General features: G+C 56.3%; 1 protein-coding gene across 4 annotated transcripts; it reads right to left on the reverse strand.

Moving 5' to 3' along the window:
• Positions 1–4,540: 4,540 nt before the first annotated feature.
• Positions 4,541–13,649, reverse strand: PTMA (prothymosin alpha). Of its 4 annotated transcripts, none has more exons than XM_062498873.1 (5): positions 13,299–13,649; positions 9,102–9,173; positions 8,340–8,427; positions 5,735–5,808; positions 4,541–5,289 (listed from the first exon to the last, which is right to left on the reverse strand). In XM_062498873.1, the coding sequence occupies exons 1-5, from the start codon at positions 13,341–13,343 to the stop codon at positions 5,242–5,244; spliced, it is 327 nt and encodes a 108-aa protein (XP_062354857.1). In that variant the 5' UTR covers positions 13,344–13,649; the 3' UTR covers positions 4,541–5,241. The 4 variants fall into 4 exon arrangements, with proteins under 4 accessions (XP_062354857.1, XP_062354856.1, XP_062354854.1 ...); XM_062498872.1 differs by having other exon boundaries at positions 8,340–8,430; XM_062498870.1 differs by having other exon boundaries at positions 8,334–8,430.
• Between the last annotated feature and the right edge of the window lie 564 nt (positions 13,650–14,213).

The following is a 14,213-nucleotide window of genomic DNA, read 5'->3' on the forward strand; positions in this document are numbered from 1 at the left end:
ATGCTTACTCCCAGGTTTCTTCCTGGCCCACACATAGCACAGCACCGTGGAGTGGCCTCTGAGCCCACCACCCCCTGCTTGCCCACCACCCCGCCCCTGGGGCTCCCCAGTCAGCCATAAGCAGGAGCCACAGCCCTCAGCAGGGTTTGCAAAGCTCACAGCCCTTCCTTCTGTTCTCGTGCCCTTTGAAGAGGATCAGCTCAGCCAGACAAGATGAAGCAGCAATGGGCACAAGGATGGAGGATTCATAGGGTCTGCACAGGAGGAGAGCCTGGCACCCAGGCTCTGCTCCCTCTCCAAGGTGCCCACCCCCCAGAGGGGGAGAGGATTGAGGTAGCGGCCCCAAGAAAACCTGGAAGTGGGGGTAAACATCCAGTTTTTCAGAGCTCAAGTACCTCCACTGGGCCGGGCACAGCCAGGTCCTTCCAGCTGCCAAGTCAGGGCCCAGGGGCAGGGCTGCCCTGGCTCACTGAGGGGGACAGGCTGTGGGGACACAGCAGCCAGGGACGACACAGGAATGTCCCACATCAGCTCTTCAGTCTGGGCTGGTCTTTCCTGCCCACACCAGGCAGCTCTTGAGACAAGTGCACAAACATTCGTGAGCCATTTAAAAGGCACATACTTGTTGGGTTGAGCCATGACTGGCCAAGACACTGGGCTTCCACAGCCCACTCCTGAGGGGTCTATTCCAATGGGAAACCTCACATCCTGAGCCAGGTGGCAATTGCTCCACCACAGGAGCAGCTCTTCATGTCTATTTTCAAGAGCAACCACTCAAAATTGCTTCTGTGTTTGTGAGCTTGAGGAATCATGCCTGGAAGGCAGTTTCACTCATCCAGTCTCTTAAGTTGATGCCAATTATTTGCCCAGACACAAACTGCACCAGTAACCAACCCCAGCCTATGCCTTGTTTGCAGTCCAAGTCCTGCATTCCCCACAGGCAGGTTCTTCACTGAGCCCCCAAGGTGCTCCAAATTTCATGAAGGTTGTTAAAATGCAACAAGAAGTTTTGGATTAGGCTAACCAAAAGCTACAGCTGGCGCAACATAACTAACCCTCTATAGGCAGGTCAGGACTGGAGGCAGCTGAGCTGGCCCAGGCCCAGTCTAGTTGTCCACAGGGCATGGGCTCAGCCCCACTGGTTCTGCTGGCCACGACCTCTGGCAGGACAGTTCCACTGGAGTGATGTGCATCAGGCCAACCACATGGGAGTTACTCTCAGTCCATCTGGTTGTTGAGCTGCTTCACAGGTGGCTTCAGCTGAGATCTAGACACAGCAGAATCCTTGGGAAGGGCTGCCCTTGGTTTAAGTGGCCCCTGGAGCACACTGGCAGAGCCTGAGTCCCTTCTGGTGCACATGAGACTCTCCTGATGCTCCCTCCTGCAGCTCTCCCGATAGCTCATGTGGGAGCTACCTCACCCATCTTCAGAGGCCCAGCCAGCACACCTCAGGACAGCTTCATCCACTTGCCTCCACAGTCTCCAGGACCAGTGTGATTAGCAGCTCAAGCAGGTTTCAAATACCTCATGATATGTGGTGTCTGCAGGCGAGGGGTGGCACTGGCAGCCCTGGAGGTCGCAGCTGAATGTGTGACCTGTGACACAGCTCTGAGTGTGGGCCCCAGCACCACTCCGTGCCTGAAGGCACACAACGGCTGCATGCTCTTCACCTTCCATCCTGTGGCATCAGCTCCCACAGGGCCCAGGTCTGGCCTCCAGGCAGGGCTGGGATCATCTCCATCCAGGCAGGTGGTATTCTCCAGGTCTCAGCGGGCACACCCTGCCACAAGGCTGACTCTTCAGAGAGACCTTCTCCAAGCTCTGCACAGGCAGCTTCATCTGGCATGACTCCTGCAAGCCTTCTCCTGCTGGGGTGACCTGCTGCTCCTGGTTCTCGCCCCAAAACTTTACCCAGGCAAGCAGTCCCTGTAACATTTTAGATTCATTTGGGCCCCATGGCACTGGGCACCAAAAAAACCACTATGCTCCACCTACATCCTTCCAGGACCCTGCAGGTAGGGGTCTTTTCCAGAGGAACTGCTTTCCAAAGGACCACAGCTCCTCCATCCCAGCATCACCCCTGCTACTGGTGCAGCCCAACAGCTGAAGGGCCTTTATAGCTCCTGGCAGGGTGTGGCTGCCCCTGATTGGCTGGGACAGATGGAAGGCAGCAGCTTCTGATTGGCTCAACACAGTCCCCCTCGTGCTCTAATTGGTGGGCTGCTGCTGCAAGGGGTGAGGCAGTAGCAGAGACAAATGGCAGCATGTGATTGGTTGTGGAGAAATGCCAGGTGGCAGCATACAATTGGTCAGACCCGAGTATTGCTTGGTTGTGATTGGTGGAGGCAGCATGAGGCAGGAAGTACCAGATGGCAGCACAGGATTGGCTGGTTGGCTGTGCTGCCACGTGGGGATTGGCTGGGGCCAGGATCCCTGTGAGGATCCATGCACTGAGCTGTGCCTCAGCCCCAGTCCTGGGACACCAGAGCACCACTGGGGTCATGGGGTGGCAGAGGCAGCCAGAGCCACGAGAGGGCAGACATGGGGGTGCAGAAACACCAGGGATGTGGGGTTGCCCTCTCCACATCCGTGGCTCTGGGGGCTCAGGGCAGTGGGGTCACACCAGGAGCTGTAGGGCTGGGGGTCCCACACACCCCTGGCTGCTCCATGCCCTACCCATCATTAATATAGACACCTGGGAGGCTGGGGCAGCCTCCAGTTTTACCCCACACCAAAATGGACCCTACGACCCAAGGCTTGGGAAGGACAAGTCCTTCTCTGCTATAAGGACAGTAAGGCCACTGCTCCCTCAAAACCTCTACACCCTGAGCCCTCGCACCAGCTTTGTATTTGCAGGGTTCCCACATTTCAGAGACACCTGGAGCCAGCCCTTGTCTACACAGCTGCAGAACCTTATTTGAATAATTTGCTTTGCAAATCTACAAGAACCCGCTTGAGTCTTGCACCGTTGGCATACATCCCATCAGATCCCATCTCATCAGGGGATGCAGGAGCCATGAATGGGGCAGCTCTGGTGAGGACACGAGGAGGCGGCTGCAACTCCCAGCACTGCCCCATCCAGCAGCACGGTGACACTCAGCAGCACCGTTTGCCAACTCCCATGATGTCACATCCCGTGGGAGGACTGGATAACCAAACCTAGTGCTGCCTCCAGCCCTGCCACAAGCTCCCCTCACCCAGGCAGGGCTGGATGGGGGCCTGCACATCGAGGCAGTAAATCTGATAAGCTATTAGCCAGCACCACAATTCATTAGATAATTAAGCTGTAAGTACAGAGCAAGTGACCTGGCTGTTCCTGGGGATCAGGAGGGGCTGTGACCCTTGCAGCCAGTGCATCAAATGCACATTGGTTCCTCTTTTTTTTTCCTAAAAAATAAGTCAAATAGGAATTATCTCCCAGCATCTCAACACTGACTGCTGGGATTTCAGTGTGAGAAGGGGAAATGAGACCATCTGGTGAGGCTTTGGCACAGCCTGGATCAGTAAGGAAACAGGACTCCCTGGAGCCAGGGAGAGGGTTTGGGAGCACAGACACAAAGCAGGTTCTTGCAAACTCCACACACCTGGCAGAGCAGGCTGAGCTTTTCCAAGCTCCAAAACCCTAGAGGAAGGAGGAAAAATGAGTTGGAGGAAGGTTAGGAGCAAAGCAGAGGCTTTAACTAAGTTACAGCCTTTATGGTTCGTTACAAGTGCACAGACAAACCTGTCTCCCCGGGGGTGTCCCACCACCAAACCTTGAACTTGGCACCCCAGAAATTTCTGGGTGATCTTTGCAGGCCTGAGCATCCTCCCCAGGAGCAGTTCTAGCTTAATCCAATCCCTGCTCATACTGACTCCTGCCCCCCTGCCAGCAATGCTCAAAGAAGCCCCAAGGGAGGGCAGGCTTTTACACAGCCTGAGCTCTTCTCCACCCCAGAACCAGGGGGTCAATCAGTTGCAGCAGATACTGCAAAGGATTTTGGGGATGGGTTTCTCATCCCCACTACTCAAGGCAAATAATCCCCAACAAATTTGGCTGCAGAGACCAGAGACTTGCTGAGCAAACCATACCCAGCTGCCCCACAGTCCCAGTCCATGTTTCTCAGTCTATCCCAGCCCTAGCTCTTGCCAAGGACAGCCAGAACATGCAGGATCATGCAGAGGCCATGCTGGGGGGACAGTGGTGCAGCTCTCCACAGGAATACAGTCATGGAAAGACAGTGCCTTCCCCCCCCCCCATCCCCACAGCAGCAGGGGGACAGCACAGCCTCAGACCCTCCCCCTCAATGCCCTGCACCCTTCTATCCCTCTCTCTTCCCTGCCCAAGTCCAAAGCAAAGAAAGAAAAGAGATAAAGGAAAAGAAAGAAATAAAAAACTAAAACAAATGAAAACTAAAACAAAAAAGCAGCAGTTGGGAGGCAGCCTTGTTAGGACAACTCAGCAAAATAAAATTCCGGTTTATTGTTGGACAACATTGTTTCACACATACATCAAACAGGCCAAAAAAAAAGAAAAATAAAAATAAACAGCAACTTCATAGACAGAAAAAAAAAAAAGAAAACCTTTTTATCTTTGGCCTTGCCACCTCATACAAACCACAATCTATGGTACAGCTAAAGTACATACACAAAAAAAGTTACTGGAATGCTCAGAATAAGATTGTAATTTTTTTTGCATTTTTGTCTTTTTTTAATTTTTTTTACAAGGTTTTGTTTTATTCTCCTTTTGAGATAATGGTTTGGGCCTGGTCACACCACAAGTAAAGTCAGAGATAGGTAACAAGAGAGATATACACTTCAAAGCCCCCCTTTTGGTCAATCCGAGATCACTTAAAAATGGCGGACCTCCTAACAATATGTACAAAAATATAAAATGTAAATAAAAAATACAAACAAATTCTCCTTTAAAGTACTTTTAAGAAAGAAAGCAGGGCCTTGAAGTTTTGGTGCTTGGGGGGGAGGGGGTCTGTGGGGGAAGGGGGGTTTTTTTCTCCCCGCTAACAGGCGAATCATTTCCATGTTCGTTGAGTGGCAGCGCCGCACCGGGGGGTGGGGACAGGGTTCACTCTACTTGGTGAGGATGACCACGGCGGAGGGGGGAGGAAGGGTGTGTGTGTGTGTGGGAAAGGGGGCTGCAACGGGAGTCCCAAGGGGAGACCCGAGGGTGAAGAGGACACGCTGGCCTTTTTTGTTGGTTTGTTTTCCTCCTTATTTAAAAAAAAAAAAATAATAATTTGCTGCCTAGTCATCTTCATCAGTTTTCTGCTTCTTGGGATCGACGTCGTCATCCTGAGGGGAAAGCAAAAGTCAGGAGAGGGGATGGAGAGCAGGGCTACTGCAGGCAGGCAAGAGTCACCCCAAAGCAGGGAGTGAGGCAGGGGAGTTTCAGGTCCCTCTCCTGCCTCAGGGACAAGGTGTGAGCACCACAGGTGCTTCCCCCAAAATCCTCTTTTCTCAGGGAGCCCCTTGGTGGCCCCACCCAGGCCTGCCATGAGCATTCCATGGCTCCCCAGCCCAGTGCCAGGGCTCCACTGGGAGGGAGCAGACACCCCCCTAAACCAGGGCAATGTATAAAGAGAACTGGGCTGTGTCCCTGGAGAGACATGGGGAGCACACAGGCAGAGCATCCCAGAGCTAAGCCCAGCCCAGCCCCTCTGGCCCCACTGACACTCTTCCCCCCTCCCAAGCCCTCTGAGGACGTGTGTGGCTCTGAGGGGCTGCCTACTCTTCCTACCTCATCATCCTCAGCTGCCCGTTTGCCTGTGGCTCCCTCAGCTTCATCGTCGTCATCACCATCCTCTTCCTCACCTGCATGGAGTACAAAGAGAAGAAATGTGAGACCCCCTGAGAGATTTCCAGTACCACACACCTCCCTCTCTGGGTTTAATCCTGGCTCACCCTCACAGTGAAGTGCCATGTCCCCATCTCCCCAGGTGGGGCAGACCTTGCTCAGGACAACAGGTGACAGAGGACACAGTGGCTTTCTGGGCATCCCCCAAATGACCTGACCCACTAAAGGGAAAATAAGGATTTGCAGCCTCGGGTCATTTGTAACAGACAGTGAGGTGGCAAAACCACCACCTACTACGATCGCCGAAATCACGGCAAAACTGGGGAAAAAAAGAGAGTGGAAAAAAACTCTTTCCAGTGTCTGTTCTGCCTAACCACTCCAGATTACTTCTGCTTCCCTTCGCAGCTATTAGTCCATCTTTAATGAGTTAAGAGAGCCAGAACGCATTAGTTCTGAGTCAGAACACTTTCTAATTATCAGAACAGCAAACAAATGCTTCCAACTTATCTTACAGCCAGCCAGGAGGATGAGCAGTGAGCTCTGGGCTTTGACCCACTTTGAGCTCAAATAGGCTAGTGGATCAGAACAACTGAGTCAATCACCTACGGCCAGTTTTGGGGGCTCAGGGACAAGCCAGAGGCAGAACAGCTTCCTGGCTGTCGAGACAAGTCTCTTGTGTAACAGGAGACTCTACTAAAACTTAGAGAGTTAAGGCCAGTAAGCTGGATTTAAACCACCGCCACGAGCCACACGTATGGACGGCCAGGGGGATTAAGGTCAGCCCATCCTCCCTTCCCTTCTCCTCTTTTGATAGTGTGCCCAGCTGCAGTGTGGCCCATGCAGTGGGAAGGGCCAAGATTAGCTCCCAGTGATGGATCAACGCCCTGGCAGCCATCACATGCACTGGGCAGGCCGGCAGGTCAGGTGACAGTGTCAAGCTGATTGGGAGCATTTTTAGTTCTTTGAGCTGCTTTAAGCAAAGCAAATAATGAGATGGGGTGGAGAGATGCGAGGGGAAAATATACCCTCAAGCTCTCCTCTGCTGTCAAACCCCAGGAGTTTGGCTGCAAGTCTTGGCTAAAAAAGCTGATGCAAGCTGGACTTGCTGCCTTTAAATCTCTCTCCTGCAGTGCTCAGGTGCAGCTTCTCAGGCAGGGATCACCCGAGGGCAGCAAGCACGGACACAGCCCGTGCCAGCAGTCAGAGCCTGTGCCGATCCCCACGAGGCATCGGCGTCTCCAGGCACCGTGTGCCAAATCATGCCTGTGCTTGGTGAGCTGGGAAGAGCAGGGCTGGCACTGCGGGACCAAAGCTCCCTGGGTTTGTCACAGCAGTATCCAAGCAACACTTCCACCCCACACATGCGCCTGCAGCACACGCATCCTCCCTGCTCCTGCCTGAGAGGAACAGGGAGAGCCAAGTATTCCCCCATCTCATCCAGCCTGAAGTAGGGTTGGGGGTAAATGGGCTCAGGACAGCACACAGCAGTACTACATCTGTCCCCAGGGGTTAAAACCACAAGACTGTTACAATTCCCAGGTTTTTCCTAGTGAATCAATTCCTACTGAAGGGCACAGCAGGCTGCTGAGAGTGCTATCCCAAAGGAGGTGGCTTTTCCAGCTCACACTCTTTGAATAAGCACTGGTTTAATGGTCATTAAATTTTCAGCCCTGTCCCTTATCACCCAAAACTAGCCATCAGGTTAGTAGGTCAGCATGTAAACCAAAAAATTCACAGGAGATTAACCTAGTAACAGATAATCAGGGGCCCTGAGTTCATCTCAGCATAACAAGAAAGGTTTTCTCCCAACCTTAACAAGCAATAAAAATAAACAATGTCATTCATCCAAGCAGGTCTGGGGAAAAAATAATGGGGGGGGGGGGGGGTGAAAAGTGATTGGGCAAGTCACTGCTGCCAAAACCCACTTCCAGGCTTGGTCAGGTCAGCAAGCAGCAGAGAGCAGGGAGACACAGGACACTGCAGCAACCGAAGGCTTAAAGCAATCCTATCTACCCCAGCTGGAGGAGCAGGCAAGAGCCACAGGTTCTTCTGCTCACTTCCACATGGCATCCAGTCTGGGAAAGAGGGCTGCATGAGCCTCTCAGCAGGCTGCTCCATGAGCAAGGATAGTGACACGCCCTCTGTGCCTGGGCCAAGGCATGGCCGCCCAGGGCTGTCCCTGCCCCACTGGCCAGCACTGGTGTCTGCAGCAGCGTCTGTGCTCGCAGGAGTCAAGGGCGGATTTTACTACTCTCACGGAAGGGCTAATGCGCTTATTCAGCGCCGCGGTACGGTGCCGTCTGGCCAGAGGGAGGGAGGAAGGAATCTGCCCTCAACCTGCTGGAAGGGATTCAAGGCTGACTTCACTCCCAGCAGCGGTGGCTCAGGCAAGCAAGGAAGGAGCAAGCCTAGCTGGAGCTCTCTGCCCGCAGCCACGAGGGGGAGATGCTGCTCTCTGCTCGCCTTCGCTTCCCGGGGAGCCTGCTGTCCAGGGCAGGACAACTCAGTGGGATGAGGGTGGGGAAAAAAAAAACAAAGTTACCATCACCCTCTTCCTCCTCGTCCTCTTCTTCACCACCTTCCTCCTCCTCTTCATCTACTTCGTTGTCAGCCTCCTGCTCTCCGTTTTCCTCATTCTCCTTGGCAAGACAAAACATCACTTAAAAAAATGCACTGGGGAAGGGAGAAGGTGGAAGAGACATTCAGCACAAGTGTGTGCTCTCCCATCTTTCCTGCTGAAGCAAAGCACCAGCCCACCGGAACCCTGGGCAGACATCCCACTTTTTGCCTGCCTCCACACAACCCAGACAGCCCTGGCATGAAGGATCAAGCCTACAGTAACTTGGCCTGCAGCTTGGAGACCAAGCCTGCAATGGCTCTCATGACACATTGAAATGTGGCACAGTGATTTCCCCCCAGCATGTTACAAGAGAAAACCAACCAATTGGACATGATGGATTTCCCAGCTCAACTGGTTGTAATGTTATAAGTCCTAGTGGGTTTTTAAATTGTTGTGTTTTTTTTTTCTCTTTATCCCTGCCTAGGGAAGAGGTGGTACTGGACAGCTTCACGCAGCTGTCATGGAGGGAATCCAAGCCCAGCCCTTCTCTTCTGCACACACATGAACAGCCCACAGGCTGAGAGTGTCTGTGTAATGTGAAGTGCCAAAGGGTGCAGGGCTCAAGGCTGCCATTTACAGGGGTCCCCTACCAACAGCGCTAGGGACAAACTTGCAGCAAAAGCAAGAGAGGAAAACAAAAAGGCATTGGTGTACGGACTGCCTCTCCCAGCAGATTGCAGCCATACTCACAGCATTGCCATTGGCTGGTGCATCTCTGCCATTTTCTGTTTCTTCAACAACTTCCTTCTTCTCTTTTAGATCCTGGAAGGAGCAGAAAAGCAGAGAAGTCACCCCGATTCCTGGTGTCTGGGTCAGAGAAGCTGCAGATCAGGTGTGAAAAACAGTCTGAGAGCGAGAGCAGGAGCTGGTTTCTCTTCACATAGATTTGTTCTGTGATTTGGTCGCCACGTTCTGGCTCCTCCTTGGGAACGGGAAAACATGGGGGCGAATCTCAATCCAAGTCAGCCTTGCCAGAGCAGCCATCTAAAAAAGAGACTGCTCTGTTTCACCTCTGAGCTCCCAAACAGACAGAGCTGGCCGCCTGCATATATGCTCAACAGCAGCAGAGCTGGCTGATTGCCCATCTTAGCACAGTCCACGCAAGCTCCTGCAATGCCATGGAGAGCCGGCAGCCCCGTCCAAAGGACAGGCTCTACTGCTGTGGGGCTGTGGGCATCCACGGCTGCTCAGTACCTTCACAGCAGGAAGAAATCCCAGGGACTCATTAGCAGAGGCTGTCTCTGCCCTGCCTGGGGAAAATCATACGGCAAATATTACACGCCTGGTCTTTCTCTCAGCAGAAGAGGCTCCAGCATCCAGCTCACAGCTTAAAGTGTAACAGGATGGGGTGGGGGAAGAAGCCTATTTTTACACTGCTCCAAGAGCAGCGCCTGGCTAGTTCAGTTCAAGCCTCCACTGCGAGCAGAGCAGGAGCTTGTGTGTTTTTGCTATTGATCACTGTCAAAATGTCATGCCAAGTCGCTCAGCAAACAGGCTGAAAAGATCCAACTTCATGTTCCTGCATTAAGAACACTTGGATATAACACTGGCATCTCTGCTTGCATCCTCCTCCCCTTCTGTTCCTCCATCAGCTGGAATGAGATCCTTCAGCACAGTGAGCACTACCCAGCCAAGGAAAGCAGGGAGGCCCTTCCCCAGGGCCAGCAGCACAGCCACAGCAGGCTTAGGCAGCAACCATGGGGTGTTCAAAAGTTGCTGGGAGCTCCTGCTCCACTGCGGTGGCTTCTTCCCCCCTGCTGGCCCTCTGCAGCTGCCACCACCCACGGACAGCACCCATGGCCAGCGGGCACTTTCACTCCTGGGAGCCACTGCCTCATAGAACACGGCAGGGAAGAGTACCGCCCTGACCCTGCTAATGTGATCACTACTCCCTTCTGGGAGGGTTTCTACCGCCCTGCAGACTGCTCAGGGGAGGCAGCACAGGCATTTTAGTCCACCAGGTTACTTAAATAGACAAATGCTGTTTCCAGAGGCACCCAAAGGCTGCCAATGCACTGAGGAAAGACTTTCTCTGAAAGAAAGCTTTAAGGGGACAACATCTGTTGATTGAACCTCACCTAAGCAAACCTACTCAGGAGTGTGGAGTAAATAAAACAAACACACGATCTCTCTTCCTCCTTTCACTGCTCACACAGAAATCCCAGGCCACCTCCTCCACACTGGCCCATTCCACCACAGTGTTACACTGTCAGTGGCTTCCCCTGCCCTGTTCCCTGGAGACTGATCACAACCATTTGGCCTCTTGTGCATCACTGGGCTATGGCTGCTGCACCACACCAGGCACGCGGGGGATGAGGGCAACAAAGCGGTTCCCAAGTTAAACACAAGGCAAGTCAAGCAGTCGGAATTTCCATCTCTCACTGTGCCCAACAGCTCTTTTTAAAAAAAAAGTTGTCCATAAACTGCAAGCAATTCTCCCACTGAAGGAACAACTAACTCTTGGGCATTTTAGCTGGACAGATCTCCAGCCCTGACCTTTCCTGCATCACTGAAAATGCTCTCAGTTTAACCACCATCATTATGCCAAGTTATGAAGTTTGCGGTAGCAACAGGTTGCAGAGAGCATCAAGGATTCTCCCTTTTCCCTTCCCAGTCCAACACAAATAGACGTGCACAGGAACATCCAGACCAAGGGCCGGTGCAGCAGCAGGACTACTCTGGCGCCAAGACTGGGACACAGCCTCTAATTATAGGTGTGTCAGGGCTGTTTGTCTACGGAACGAATAGCAGCAGTGTAGAGTCACATACCACCGGGCAGGAAAGCTCTACCTTCTCCCCGGCCCTGCTCTCTCTCGGCAGAATCCCGGTGGGAAACGGCAGAAATCAGGACCCAGGGACAACAGAGGCGCCGCCGCATCCCGCCGGCAGAGGGCTCACCCGCGCCGCCACGCGCGCGGCCGCCATTCAAACCGCGCGCCACTCTCCGCGCCCTGCTGATTGGCCGGCGGCCAGCGCGGCGCCCCGCGGGCTGCCGGGAGCTGTAGTCCCGGCGGAGGCTGCGCGGCGGACTCCGGCTCCCAGGCCTGCACGTGGTGGGCGCCCCGCGGCACCGGCCGGGGGCGGCGCCCGGGCGGGGCGGGAACCCCCTCCCCCCCCATCCCCGCCTCCCGGGAGCGTTCCGGACGGCGAGGCGGGACGAGGGCGAACGGCCCCGGTGCCTCCGCTCTTCTCGGGGGTGTGTGTGGGGGGGTCACCTTGCCGCCGTACACGCGTCTGCCCGCCCTGCAGCGCGGACCCTAGTCCGCTCCCAGGAGGGTGAGCCGGAGACAAGGCCCCTTCCAGCAAGCGGTAAAGGGCAGGGGAAGGTTAACGGCAAACTTGTCCCCGTTTCCCTGGGGAAGGATGGGGATCGACCCGCCTCTCCGCTTCCCGGCAGCGGGAGAGCCGGAGGCGGCGGGAACCAAGCCGCGGCCCCGGAACGGAGGCAGGGCAGGCGGGATGGGAGCATGGCTGCGGGAGCGGGAAACAGAAGTGAAATCGAAATCTGCCAGAACTGATGTTTTGTTGGTTATTTTTTAAAAACCTTCCTCCCTGTCTTTTTTTTTTCCCTTCCCTCCCCCCACCCCCTCCAGCCGCGCTTCCCCCGGGAGCGGCGCGGCCCGGGGCCGACCGGGGCGCACGGTGAGGAGGCCGCCGGGCACGTCCCCCGCCGCCTTCCCACGCACTGGGCCGGGTCGGGTCCCCTCGCAACTTTTCCGGTCGTGGCCCCGGGCTCAACGGGGCGCTCCGCGGCCGCTCGGGGACTGCAGTCCCCCCGGGGGACGCTCCGCCGCGGCTCGCAGACAAAGGCGTGCGCCGGGAGCCGCAGCGGGAACTCCCCGGAGAGCCTCTCCCGGCTGGTACCGGCGCTCCCCAACCGCTTCCCATCACCTCCAGCAGCGACTCACAAAGTTATCCCGCTGCGAGGAGCTCGGGTCAGGGCCGGCGCCCTCAGCCCCGCCGCCCCAGCACACCGGGCCATCTCTCACTGTGGGGGTGCCCCCATCGGAGTAGATCCAAAAATAACAAAAGCCCCCCCGGGACAGCTCCGGAGCAACCCCTACCCTCCCTCACCTCCGAGAGCGACTCTGAAATAGTAACCTCCATTTCGGGGCCGTACCTAAACCGCAAATGCCCCCCCCCCCCCCTTCCGGGGGGCAACGCCAAAAAAAACAGCTGCCCCCCACACACACACTCCTGGGGTAACACCGACACAGCAGACGCCCCTCCTGCATCAACCGGGTGCAACTCCGAAATAGCAACCACCCGCCCACCTCGCTTTTCGGCAGCAACTCCACAACAGACACTGCCCCCCCCCCCCACCCCTGCGTGTTCCGGAGCGTTTCCCCCACACCACCCCCCCCCACCCCCCCCCCCCCGCAGGGACGGGGCCGAGCGGGACACAAGTTTGACGGGGCTGTCAAGCTCCCGCACCGCGGATTGAATGAGAGAGCGCTGCCGGGTGCCGAGGCACTGCCGTGCACGTACCCCCCCGGCTCCCCAAGCACCTCCGCAGCGGGACGGCCAGCTGCTATCCCCAGGAAAGGCGGGAGGGAGCGGGACGCGGAGCGGCGGGGCTCGGCAGTACCGGCAAAGGCGGCGAGCACGTTTCCCGCACACTGTAGACAAAGGAACGGCGCTGGCAGCCCCGCACGGCGAGCGCGGCGGCGCCGGCTCCGCACCGCGACGCCCCACCAACTTCAACGCGAAGGATGGAGGGGAAAGGGGGAGAAACGAGGGGGCGGGACGGGCAGGGGGAAAAAAAAAATTCGATTAAAAAAATATAAAAGGGAAAAAAAAAATCCCAGAAATCGCTCGGAAAAAAAAAAATTAAAACAGAGAGAAAAAATAGCCGTGGAGCGGGGCGCGAGGTGGCGGGTCGCTCACCTTGGCGGAGATCTCAGCGCTGGTGTCCACGGCCGCGTCGGACATGGCGGGGGCGTGCGGGGCTGTGTCGCGCGGGGCTGCGGCGGCGCGGGCGGGCGGGCAGAACAATGCCAAGATGGCTTTGCGCGAGCCAGTGGGAACTCACGCGGCGCCGCCGGCCCTCTTATAGAGCCGGGGGGCGGCGCGCGCGCTGCCCCGCGCCGCGCCCCATTGGCCGCGCGCGCCGCGGCCGCCGAGCGCCCATTGGCCGCGGCGCAAACAATGGGGCACGGCCGCTTAAAGGAGCCGGCGAGCGCCGCCACTGCAGTGATGAGTTGGGTCCGGTCTCAGCGTGGCGGGCGCAGAGGGGAGCAGAGCCACGCCCCCCCGCGCTACCTCCGCCCCCGCCACCTCCGCCCCGCCCCTCTCGCCGAGTGAGGGGGGAGCTCTCGCCGCGCCTGTGGAGGGGCGGAGGGGAAATAATATGAGTTAAAAATAAGAATAATAACAGTAATGCGGGAGAACTGGCGCTGCCCTCCCCCCACCCCGCTCCCATGGGGCCGCCGGTGGTCTCGGGGCGGCCCCGTCCCTTCAGTACCCCGCTAGCCCCCCTCATTCACTCTGTTTTCGGCGCCCCGCAGAAACTTTGGCCACAACAACCGCGGCCGCCCATGGGGGGAGCAGGGAGGGGTGGCCCGCGCAGAAATGCGGGATTCTCACCCGTTTGCTTATTTTACACTAAAAAAACGTACCCAAGCTGCTTCTACTTCCCTCCCTCCCCAACCTTGTGCGAGTTCAGGGCTTGAGGCGCATCAGGAGCTTCCCTCTGCTCCCCGTTCTGCAATTTCCCGTTACATTCGGCCGTGCCCCTCGCACCGCGTTCGCGAGCACCGGGGCCACATCTGTCCCCTCTCACACCGCGGGGTAACGGGGCAC

Source organism: Cinclus cinclus, chromosome 10 (genome assembly GCF_963662255.1).
Source record: "Cinclus cinclus chromosome 10, bCinCin1.1, whole genome shotgun sequence".
Classification (NCBI taxonomy): Eukaryota; Metazoa; Chordata; class Aves; order Passeriformes; family Cinclidae; genus Cinclus; species Cinclus cinclus.

Excerpts from the sequence above, each read along its gene's own strand:
- PTMA (XM_062498870.1), bottom strand. The coding sequence starts at position 13,343 with ATGTCCGACGCGGCCGTGGACACCAGCGCTGAGATCTCCGCCAAG. Across the intron at positions 5,809-8,333 it reads CGAGGAGGAAGAGGGTGATG|GTGAGGAAGAGGATGGTGAT; the intron begins GTAACTTTGTTT and ends TACTCCATGCAG. Across the intron at positions 5,290-5,734 it reads GGGCAGCTGAGGATGATGAG|GATGACGACGTCGATCCCAA; the intron begins GTAGGAAGAGTA and ends CTTTCCCCTCAG.